The 12,010-nt window shown below is 45.2% G+C and overlaps 1 protein-coding gene across 1 annotated transcript in view; it reads left to right on the forward strand.

Annotated features, from left to right (window-relative positions):
* The window catches only part of b4galnt4a (beta-1,4-N-acetyl-galactosaminyl transferase 4a), a gene marked incomplete in the record, with an annotated part of 125,044 nt that overhangs the window by 73,515 nt on the left and 39,519 nt on the right, over nt 1-12,010 (forward strand). The window contains 1 exon segment of the mRNA XM_062390761.1: nt 5,437-5,535. Within this exon segment, the coding sequence (XP_062246745.1) occupies nt 5,437-5,535 (99 nt within the window).

The raw sequence follows: 12,010 nt of genomic DNA on the forward strand, positions 1-12,010 counted from the left end.
CATTATCGGTTTTCTGTTTTTCCCTCTTCTCATGATTTCTGGTGGATGTGAAAATGTATTAAGCCCAAAGTCTGTCAAAGAAAACACTCCTACACTGTTTTGAAGAGGTTGACCAATCACAACTGAGTGGGTTAACTGGCCAATAAGACTGGGCTTTATCAGGAGGGGGGGGCCTCAAGATATGGGAGCTACAACCAAGTATTTCAGGCTGAGGCTGAAAAGAGAAAACGGTCGGTTTTAGTATTGTGGTGAGTTTTTTCCGAACATTAGAGCCTTTACTTTGCAAGTAATAATTAAAAATATGAACCTGAATAGGATATCCAGGCTACAAATGTATCTATTAGCACCATTAACCTTAACAAACAATGTTTATTCACACTGTTTTTGTTAAAGGGCTGGTTTACATCAGTTTATTAAATCTCAGTGCAGTAAATGCCACAATATCCTCAGCTTGGTAGACGCTGACCTCCTCAGACATCTATTTCGGCTTTTGTCTGATTTTTTCCGACTCAGTGTGCTGGTCAACGATTACTAATGTCCTAACCTGGGTTGAGGTTGCTATTATTGTTCCTCCAAGGTGGGACTCAGATAAATACAAGCGAGACACATCATGTCGGGCTTTATGCGACTCCTTTCACTCAGGAATTCTTCCGAGCATGTAGAGAAAATCACAGGTTTCCTTTTTGTTCCCTGCTTCGCTTCCTTCGCTACTAAAAGACCCCAGGACACCAGAATGTGAAAAGCTTTGCCCTGCTCCTTCATCTTTTCTTTAAAAAAGCTTCAATGCTTCCATCATGCTCCGATGAACGCTTTTCATGCTCATTTGCACAAAAGATTCCGAATTGCAGGAATCACTTTGAGCCCAATTCATTCCATGCCTCCATTTCCTTTTCTTGAATCAGAATCCTAAGTTTAGCATTTCACACGGGGAGAATTGTGGAGTTAACAATGGGTACGTTTAGGAAACACACTGAGTTTTAGGACTAATGCTGTGTTTTTGATAATGTGGGGCAGTTGAATTCATTTGGACTGGCAATGGAGAGCCCTGCAGTGGCCACAGAAGCTCGTTGGATTCGAGCGTATCACTTGATATACATTCATTTCAAAGAGGGATATTATGGATTGGGATGTTGCAAATAGAAAACCATACATCTACCGGTATCTTCATTATAATAAACTTCTGTGTAATAATTCACACATCTGAAAGCATGCAGCCCCTGCTCTGTACGGTCTGCTCACCGGAGGGACGATGGCAGCGCTCGGTCACGTCAGACTCTCTCTGTGCCACAGGGATTTTCTAAGAACTCGGCTGGCACAGCAGCGTTGCACCACCAATCAAACGGCTTCTTCACTCACTCCTTTTCTCTTTATTGCTCCATTGCTCACTGCTTTTTTTCCTCTGTTGAATTTGTCCCCGTTCATCTCTCTTGTGTTTTGTTGCTTATTCTTCTTCCTCCGTCTGACACTTTTTATGTTTTTATTCTTTCCTCTTCGTCTCTCCTCTTCATTTCTCCCTTCCCTTTCTGTGGTTGTCTACAGGCCTCTATCTCAGGTTATACATCACACTGGTGTTAACTTGTCACAGGTTGGAATTGTCCAGAACATGGTGATGTACAGTTTGTATCGAACATGGTCAGAAGCGCAATATATGATATTTCTCAGTTTCTTTTTCAAAGCCTCCCTTCTTCCTCTGATTGTACAAAAGTGAAGCTAAAATATCCAGCATACTGCTTCCGCCATCTTGCAGTTTTGACATCATATCTGGACAGTTGTGATCATGTGAACATTATGGTATCATGGACCGTCGGTCAAAGTTGTCAGCTTTAGTCTGTCCACCTCATGTGCAATACATCAAATTAATAATTAAAAGCAAACACTTGAACACTTCTGGTTGGTTTACGTCCCGTTCACCAACACGGAGGAGTCATGGTTTGTGACCTATACAACAGTAATATCATCTTATCCACCTTCAAATTCACTCTAGTTCTTCGTATTAAAATCCTACTATAACTTAAGAAACATCTCGAGAGCCGGGGACACGTCACAACTTTTCTTCCTGCTGATGAATCGCTGTGGTTAGTCAGTGCCACAGTCTTTGCTTCCAGCTGCACTTCTTAATATAAGTACAGGGAACATTCACTGTTGATTCAGCAAGACCACAGGATGACAAATGAGAAGCATCTATATCATTATTATGGAGGGACTAATACCATACTGTACATCTTTGTGGTGGTTATCATGAATGAAAAATGGAGAATTATGTAATTATTCCACGCTGGTTATTAACTTTCATATTTGCTGCAGCTTGAAATGAATCTGTGATTTGTGGACATTTGGGAGCCGTCCGAGCTGAGCTCATTTACACGGGTTATCATGGTGGGTGAGGAGATAATCTCCCCCCTTCTCTCACACACTCCACCTCCCTCCCCCCCTACAGACTGGGACTTGTTTGTATTTAATAAGGGAGATTAATTACGCTCATCGGTATTCTAGGACACCGGCTCCAGTTGTTTCCCTGGGCAGAGATCAGCAAGGGCATCATTGAGTTTTTTTGCCGTTTGAACACGGGGAGTCAGGGAGGAGTCGAGCCGGAGGCCCGGCGCCCTCCACAGCGAGGTGTTTTACTGTTGAGATGATTGGACGCTTGGATGAATGGTTATCGGTTGACAGAAACGCACTGTAACGGACAGCTCATCCATCAATCAATCCCTTCTGTGATTCACTGCTCTGCCGTGCGTGTTCATACATGAAGCAGCCCGGTGCAGCTTTAATTAATCGCCACTCGGCCTCACTCTTTGTGTCCCGGACGCTCTGCTGTAGCAAATAAAGGCCCATTCAGTTTGTGTGGAAGCAAACAGCAATATAAACATACGATGAACATCAGTGTGATTGATATTTCCTGTTTAAACGCACAGGGTCCTTTCACAGACCCTCTACCATCAACTTTAATTATGAATGAAACACGATCACGCGGTCCTGGAGCTGGCTCGTGCCAGAAAACTGTAGAGCTGCCTTCACCTTAAGAGACTGTAGTATCTGCAATGAGGACATTGGGCCAAAGTGTTAAGTCAATATAGACGTAAAAAAAAGTAGGATAGAGCTAATGAAGGCTGTTAGTGCAACCTTAGGTCAATGAGTTTAACTGTGCATCTTAGTGTTGCATCGATAAGCCGACTTGGAGCTGGACCGAGCTGAGGCAGCGCTTCAGGAGAGCGGCGTCTCTCTGAGTTACGCTCACCAGCTCCTGGCGGTGATTCAGAGTTCGGTCTCTCAGGGTCGACCACGTATTATTCCCCCCCCCCCCCAAAAAAAAAACCGCTGCCGCTTTAAATCACAATCAGCAGCTGCAGGTCCCGGAGTCCTTCAGCTGAACGGATTATCTGTCATCTTCACTCAAACAGCCACTGCACCTGTTCTAATAGAGAGAGCTGATTAGCCGGCAGAGCGACCGCCCGCAACCGAAACAGCACCCCCCCGCTCTCCTGGTTCACAGCAAAGAGCCGGAGACAGTCCGAGGTCTGAGGTCTATTAGTGATCGAGACTGAAGGAAAACAAAGCTCTAGGTGGTGTCAAAGGTTAATGAGGAAACAGGGTTGTAATGATCTGGCTGCAAAAAGAAGACCGACTGCAGAAGTTAAACTTTGTTTTTTCCATTTTAAGTAACTGCACACAAACTTATCTTGCACTTTAGACGTTTTTGAAATAGGCCAAAGTACGAGGTGGTGTTAATACTTTTGTGCGAGTTCTTATATCTGGAAGCTAGAATAGGGAAGTATCAGAACCAACAACAACAACTAAGTTTTTCAGTAGCGGGAGATTGCTCCCCCCAAAGAGGTTTGTTGCTGTCTTTGTTAGTTTGCAGGATTACACACAAAACATGGAAGGATGAGGGGATGGACAGGAAATAAAACAATTCAATTATTGTACAGATTTTTAACATTTTCTTTAATTTCTCAGAGAATAATTCATGGATCTTGATGAAAAGAATCCAGTATATTTAGGGGACTGTTGTCTATGAGTGTGTTCAGATTCAAATTAAAAACAGGATTCTGGTGAATTTCTTCAGGGAACTGTTGGGCTTTGGTTGAGTTTCATATTTTATGCCATATGAGTTTAGTAAGCAACCCAACCTTCTCCCGCCCCATTTTAACTCACGCTGTGACAAGAACTTATAGTTAGACAGTGAATTACCTCAAATAGAGCCATAATGCATCTGTCTTTGCACTAAGGCCATAATTGAGGACTACCCGAACCATACTTCATAATTACAAGATCCAGATCTGGCAATAATAGCATAATAAGCCATAATTATGAGATAAAGTATAATTTTGTCTGCAATTCACTTCTAAAAATAATCTGGTTTCACAGAGTGCAAAAGAATCTTGATTTATCAACCTTTACAATTTAACCGACAGCTGAGCGCCTGTCTTCCATTCTCATTTCTCAGCTGTCTCTCGTGAGACGCCATACAATATGAATGTTGTGTCCTTCACTCACTGGAAACTTGTGAGTGAGTCTTTGTGTACGCTCAGACAACAGGAAGTTTACGCTCCTCTGTTGGCAGATGGGACCCCTCGTCACTTATCATCTTTCCCGATTTCTTCTTGGAAGATAAAAAACGTAAATCAAAGGCGTGGTGGCTCCGCCTGTGCCTCTTCTAAAAAACCTATTTTTCCTCCTCAGATTCTCCTCAGATTCTCTCGTAACAACACTGGTGCTTTCAGGGGTGCTGAAAACCTCTCATGCTCGACTCTGTTGAGGCATGCCTCTGTTTGACATCTCTGCTAAGTGGAGGATGCTTTGCTACTCATTTAACAAGCATACAACTCAGTTCTTCCTCTGGGAGCACGGCAGACTTATATCGGCTCACAGCTGGCCGGAGAAAACCTGCACGCCCTCCTCCTCCGGCCTGCCCGTCACACCGCGGCATTACCATTAACATGGCCTCTTATACAGCAGACCACAGAGGCTGGCTGCATCACAGGGCTAAATCCCAGATCAGGGGGAGAGTTCAGGCTCCCCAGAGAGGAGGTCTTTGCCACCAGGGCGGATGGTTAGAGCAGGCTGGAGATTAGGGCTTTGGTGAGTCAAACGCTGGATTAGCAGTGAATGTTGAAGAGGAGATTCCACAGGGTCTTAGGCGAGAAGCCTTCTGAGAAAATGACCCTGTGTTTCCTCGGTCTGCTCTTTCATGATATATATGTGTGTGTGGGGATGTGTGTGTGTATTTAATGCTGATTGATGCCTCAGCAAATTACAAAGAGCTGTCTCACAATGCTACTTAATCCCATATATCAATTATGTCACTTCAGGTCCCCTCGATAATTAATGATTTCACCACCATTCCTTCTTCTCTCTCTTCAACCAGTGTTTCTTCTCTGTAGGTAAAGATGAGTAAGTGTGTCATCTAACTTTCTTTTTCTTTTTTCTTTCAAGGACGATGAGCCAATCACAGGAGGGGCTGATGGAAGAGGCCACACCCGAATCCGGAAGTTCCTCAGCCAGAGGCACAAGAAAATGCCATGGAAACCAGAGGTAAAACTAAATTATCTCTGTTTCCTTCACCTTTTAGAGTGGAATAATAATCACAATATTTAGTTCCTTCATTTGCGTTGAATGGGCCTTTGTAATAATAATAGTTTGGGATAGAATATTGTAAACTATAATTTAGCTGCAGATGTGACTCTCTTCCTGTCTTTTTAAAAGCAGGGGGTCAGACAGAGATCCACTTTGCCTCTGGTACGATTCCTAGAGGAACTAAATGCAGCTCATGCCTGTGATGATAAATTAATGTGTCACGGTTGATAATTTCTCTTCCAAATCCATTTGCTGGTTACATTTCAAGGCCTCTATGACCTGAAGTCCACAAGTCGATGTGATTCCTCCAAATTTTTCAGCTCACTTACTGATGTAGTTAACACCCACTGCAACAAAGGGGCCAGCGGATGGAGGAATTAATCGACAGATTCGTGATAAGGAAAATCGGCTCTACATTTGTAACCGTTCAGCAGAGTTTAATTAAAGGTGTGTGTGTGTGTGTCTGTGTGTGTAGCTATGATTAATTAGTGGTTCTCTACCTGGGGTAAGGTTTAAATTCCTCTGCTGTGCACAACAGAGTTTAGTTTAGTTTCAGTTTGAAATCAGTGATTCTGTTTGTACAGCACAATGTGAGCCTGATCATATTATTTTAGCTGTTTGGCAGATTCTCCTGGTTGAGCGAGTCTCGAGTTAAGTTGAGTTTTGCATGTTGCTGCTGCTGCTGCTGGGGCAGACCTGGGATGACGGCTGCTGCTGCTCGCCCCTCTGTGGGAAATCCATCCATCCGTTATCTATACCGCTTATCCTTTGAGGCTCGGGGGGGGGGCGAACTGGAGCCAATCCCAGCTGACATTGGGCAGGAGGACAGGTCGCTAGCGTATCACAGGGCCAGCGCGCAACCTCACATTTACACCTACGGACAATAGAGAGTCTTCAATGAACCTACACTTGGGAACCTGGAGCCGATACAGGGAGAACATGCCGCCTCCACACAGGGATTTGAACAGGGAACTAAAGCAGTTCCACCAAAGTTTGCTAGTTCCGGGGGAAAGTTTCTTCAGGCGAAATCGAACTTTAGTTACCCTGCCTGTGCCTGTATGCCCCCTCTCTGCACTCCAATGAATCAAACACAAACTAATTCAAGAAGTCCTACATTTAAAGCGGAAACACATTTCCTAAACTCGCATCCCTACGTTTGCTTTGCAGCGTTGTCGATTCTGCTTTGTGAGTTGTCACGGAGCCAGATGATGTCTGTTTTTATGTAACACGGCCTAGAAACATCTGTTGCCTGAATATTGAAGGGGCCTGAATCTAAATGCGGACGATGCTTTTGGAATAATTTAAATCGGTACTACTTAGAAAATGAGAAGTCACATTGATGTGAAGCAGCCAAGCTAGGACGGCAGCCAAAGCAGCCATGTGAATGTGGACCATGCACACTAATTGCACCAATGTAAATGGATTACACGGCCCGATCACAGCGGGATGCTTTATTATGAGCTTCCTGTTGTTTTTTTCCGTCTCATGTTTTGCCTTCAGTAGGTGAAATCTGTTAACAGCAGGACATCCCTGCACCAGGAGATATGTTGCATTGACCAGTCCTGATCTCTTATTTATGGTTTGGATCGAAAGAAGCCAAACAGCCTCAAAAGGGAAATACATTTTGCAAAATCCACCCAGAATACATTTTAGATTGAGCGTGACTGGCTTTGTAACTCACTTGCAGAAGTCAACTTGACATTTCTTTGACTTGTTTCCAACCCCCCCCCCCCCCCCCCCCCCCCCCCCAAAGCAACATGCATTTCACGCCTGTGAATATTCTACGAATCCAGCAGAACTCGACTGGAGTTCTCTTACATCTCTATGAATTTGCATCCTCAAAACATCTCTTCTTGTCTGATATCCGACTTCTGGGATGTCAGACCTAAGCCAATGCTGTCAGAAACCACAGAGTGCAGCCGCTCCTCGGCTCCCCTCACCAGCTATGAGCTCTAATTACCAGCACTAACTGGTTTTCCTGACGCACGGCCAAGGAGGCAGAGGTCTGAGGGACCACTGAGCTGGCGCTGTCGGAGGCGCAGACTCAGGCGGGTGGAGGCAGAGTGGTGCCATATGCCAGCTGTCACCGACTGGCAGAGGTCACACGGGCATCCCGGAGCATCCGTACGAGGAGGAGGAAGACGGGATGTTGACTTCCTTGTGCACAAGTAGAGAGACGGCTAGAAGATAGAAGATAGAAGCGACGAAGAAAAAGTATGAATCCTGGTGGGGTGGTTGTGACCTTTATTGGCTTGTTGTCAGTCAACACTGGCGTCTCCATGAGCGCCCCCGCCCCGTGAACTCCTCTACAGGTGGCTGCGGATTATATGAGGCGCCTCAGCGACTGTGTAATCATCTGTCATGATCAGCCGAAGGTCAAGGACACAGCACAGAGGTCAGACAGGAAGAGACGCGGCACTTCTTTAAAGAGACGCGCGGTCCATGCCAGGCAGGAAGGGATAAATGGTTATTTGCAGCAAAGCCGACATGGATCCGGAGAGAATTTATAGCACAATGAACAATTTTATTTAGTCAGGAGAAGAAAGAAAATGACAGTAAGAGGGATTAGTGACACTTCAATCATTGTGGAATTTCATATCACTGGGGGGGGGGGGGGAATTCTACATGCCTATTTAACAGGAATCAACACAGATAGATAGAGGACGACAGATAACGGGAATGATTCAGACACTTGGTCCTCTGGTTCCTGTAAAAAAAAGCTGGAGATGAGGTGTGTGTGTGTGTCTGTGCGTGTGTAGATTTGGATGGCATATTATTTATCACTCAAGGGGGGGAGAGAGTAAGATAGTGTAGCACAGCACAGACATGACTCAGGTGGGAGCAGTCGTCAACGCTGGCTCATCGCACAAAAACACACTCGGTGACACGACTGGGTGAGGAAACGCATCTCTCTCTCTCTCTCTCTCTCTCTCTCTCTCTCTCTCTCTCTCTCTCACCCTCACGTCATCCCTCTCTCTCTCTCTCACCCTCACGTCATTCCACCGTATCAAGCAAGAGAGAGTAGACTCGGGCAGGGGGGGGAGAGGATGCAAAAACACTCCTCCCTATTCCCTCGGTCCGTCTGTCTCTCTAAATAGACGGGAGGCAGAGACGTGATTTCTCTCACCGGCCTCTCATTTCATTTGGGTGAGTGATCGACAGATTGTGGCAGGAGATGGAAATAAAAAATAAAATCTGCTCATCCTTTACGCTCTGCCTCCCATTCTCTTCCCCCCCCCCCCCCCCCCCCCCCACACACACACACACGCATACATGTTATATCCTTGGCATGACAGAAGACCTGTAATTGTAGGACAGATGGCAGATTATACAAACCCTCATTAGAGCAGGAGAGGAAGTTGAAGCTGGATCATATGAACCTTTCTCCCTCCCTGCTCTCCTCCGTGTGAAATTGAGTTCTCATTATCTCCCCTCACATAATTCCTTTAAACCGCCGTACCTTTGAATTCCCCCCCTTTTCCCTCACCGCACCTACCCACTTATCCTACTTTCGTTTCTTTCCCCCGAATTGCTAATGAGGAGGAGGACGATGGAATAGAGGGAAAGTACAAATGCCCTCTGTGAAGTCGGATGTATTCCGTAAAATGGTACCGTGACATTCCTATCGTAGCCGCAGAGAGGCTAACCCGCGTGCAAAATGGTATCATTTGATCTTTTCATTCCTTGCTCACGTTTCAACTTTTCATTAAAACTGCAGCACGGTGATTCCGATGCATCGACAGTGAGCCTTGAGACGCCGTCCCCCCTGCACGCCCGGCGGGAGCGAGCTGCCCGGTGTTGTATGCCCCCCCCCGAGTGCGCCTCAGCCAAGAACATCACGTCTCACTCTTCTCATCCGACGGGATTTACGGTGTCAGTTGGTGCGATTGCTCGTCAGTGGGTGTGCAGAGCGGCCATTTGTCAGTGCCTCAGTGCCAGCGGGGGGGGGGGGAACGCAGAAGGCATGCGACAGATTTTCCCAGACAGGGAGACGGCCTCCCAGAGGAGCGAGATGGGGGGGAGAGAGAGCAAAGAGGATTGTCTGACTTGCTCTCTGTTTGATGGTGCAAGCAGATGGGTGAGGGAGAGGAGATACTGAGGAGCAGAGGAGATGGAGATACACAAAGACAAGCTCTCTGAAATATGGGCGTGTTGATGTGTGGGAAGAAAGGCAACACGGCAGCAGTGTGTTTGTGTGTTTGTGCCGAACACTCTTTTCTTTTTGTCTCTATCAATCAGTGGTTTTCTTACTCAGCTTCTTCTCTGTGCACCTCTCATTTCCTCCGTCCACGTTTCTCTTTACTCCCCATGTTTGACAGATGGCATTGCTCTCCTCCGTCTCCCTCTCCTCCCCTCTCATTTTAATGGCAGAGCCGTATAGGTGCCGTGTTGCTGTGAAACTGTGGGAGCTATTTATAGCCGAGGATGGCAAGGGGGGGGGCAACCTTTTGACAGCGATGGAAGTGACGAAAAGGCGGATGGAGGGAGAGAGAACAGGATTTTCATTATGTGCCGTGGGCTCTGTTCAAATGACACGGGCATGTCAATGTTTTACTTTAATTTGTCAGCTGTTAACATTTACCGTTGTGTTGCTAGAATATTGTGTGATAGATGTAGAGGGCAGATATCCACGGAAGCTCTGGAAGGCAAGTTCAAATTGTTTTGACAGGTTTCATTTCAAGATAAAAAACGACAAACTGAACTAAACAAACACAAAAAAACTGAAGAGGCACATGGAAAAGAAAACCTTTTTTTGTCACGCGCTTGTTGTTGTTGTTTAGATTTGTTTGTAATGTCTATTTTGGCCACAAGAGGCTGATGTGCAACCTGGCATCACCAAAATAGTAAACACAAGGTACATCTATCGAGTGTTAGCCTCCAACATTACTGTCATGTCTTTCTTTGGGATAGAAGTTTATGAAAACTTTCTGCCAGGGAGACAAATCTGCTGAGATAGTATTATAGCAACAACGTCTGGATGAGTAGGTCAAGCACAGGACTGAGTTTGATTCCCGTTCAACGTAAACCCGACCAAACCCGTCCAAAGGGCCATCGGGAGTTGTCACTGTCTGCCTGGTGGTTTTTAAATGGCTCTTCCAAATCCCAACCAAAAACAAAGAGGGCAGGTTTTCATAGATTCAAAAAAAACTTGACAATTACAGTTAAAATACACGATTGGATATAAAACACACGGCTCAGTACTTCAGGGAAATGAAAGATAGAGGTGTGTGTATGAGTCGGCTGAAAGGACCATGAATTTGTTTTATCACAGCTATAAGAATGTCAGTATTTTTGAACACCTATCAATTCCAGGGTGTTGCTGCAGGTTCAGCAGCTGCAGAGGAATGTGAGTCCGCCCTGTCTTTACCTGCAGGTCCCGGCACCGAGCCACTCTGTGCCTGTAGTGCTTCAGATCCGACATATTGTGCATTATGACCGTGATTTTCAGTCACATCTACTTTAATTTAAAGCCGTCAAATGCAACTCTAATTTTACCCGTTGCAAGATTACTGCTGGGTCTTAAAAACAGTTGTTAAAAATCCAAAACTTAATAATCTGAATTTTATGAGTGTTAGATATGTTGAAGTACTTGAGGGCTTTTAGTTTGTTTCAAGTTATTATAAGTTAATATGTATTAAAAGCTAACTCCATCGACCGTTGAGATTTTGGCAGCATTCTGTGTGTTGTCGTTCTTTCTGAATTATGCAGATACTAGCACGCTATAATAAAACTACAAACCGAGTCTTCCAATACCCTGGTGAGAATCTATCTCAGTTCACTCGGCTGTGGGAAAAAAACATGGAAACCTACTGTCTCTGCCTGTAGCTTGGGTGATAACATTGCATTTTGAGGGTTATTCTCTATCAGACTACTTCACCATATCATCAGTTGTGGGGAATTGTAAGTAATTCTGTGACTCTGATATTTCTTCATATCTGTCCTACTTGACATAGATCTCAAATTTCAGTCATTATGGTCTTAAAGTGTCTTGGCTAAAGAAATGTAGAACAACAAATCAGAGTAGAGAAATTTAAAAAAAGCAGCAGTCGTTCGGCCTCTTTAGCCAATTACTAAATGTGAGTTCCAGCCGACAAGCAATAAAGAAGCTGTCATTTTAAAAGACACAGGCTCAAGCGGAACCATGTCCCCATGTGACACACAGACCCACAAACAAGCGCACATGAGCTCAGGGAAACTAAAGCTCTGGCAGCACGATGGCAACAGACGGAGGGATGGAGAGGTCAGATGGTGGGGATAGTGGGCATAGTGGGAGGGAATTATTTTGCGATAGAGAGAGGACATAACGGAAACAACAAAACGGGAGCGAGGCACAGAACAGTTTATCAGAGTTAACGCAAAGGCACAGTAGGCGAAGCAGAAACATAACTTCCCTCTTCGTTTCATATTCAGCCTCCTGTTGAGGCCAGAGCAG

Source organism: Platichthys flesus, chromosome 6 (assembly GCF_949316205.1).
Source record: "Platichthys flesus chromosome 6, fPlaFle2.1, whole genome shotgun sequence".
NCBI classification, from domain to species: Eukaryota; Metazoa; Chordata; class Actinopteri; order Pleuronectiformes; family Pleuronectidae; genus Platichthys; species Platichthys flesus.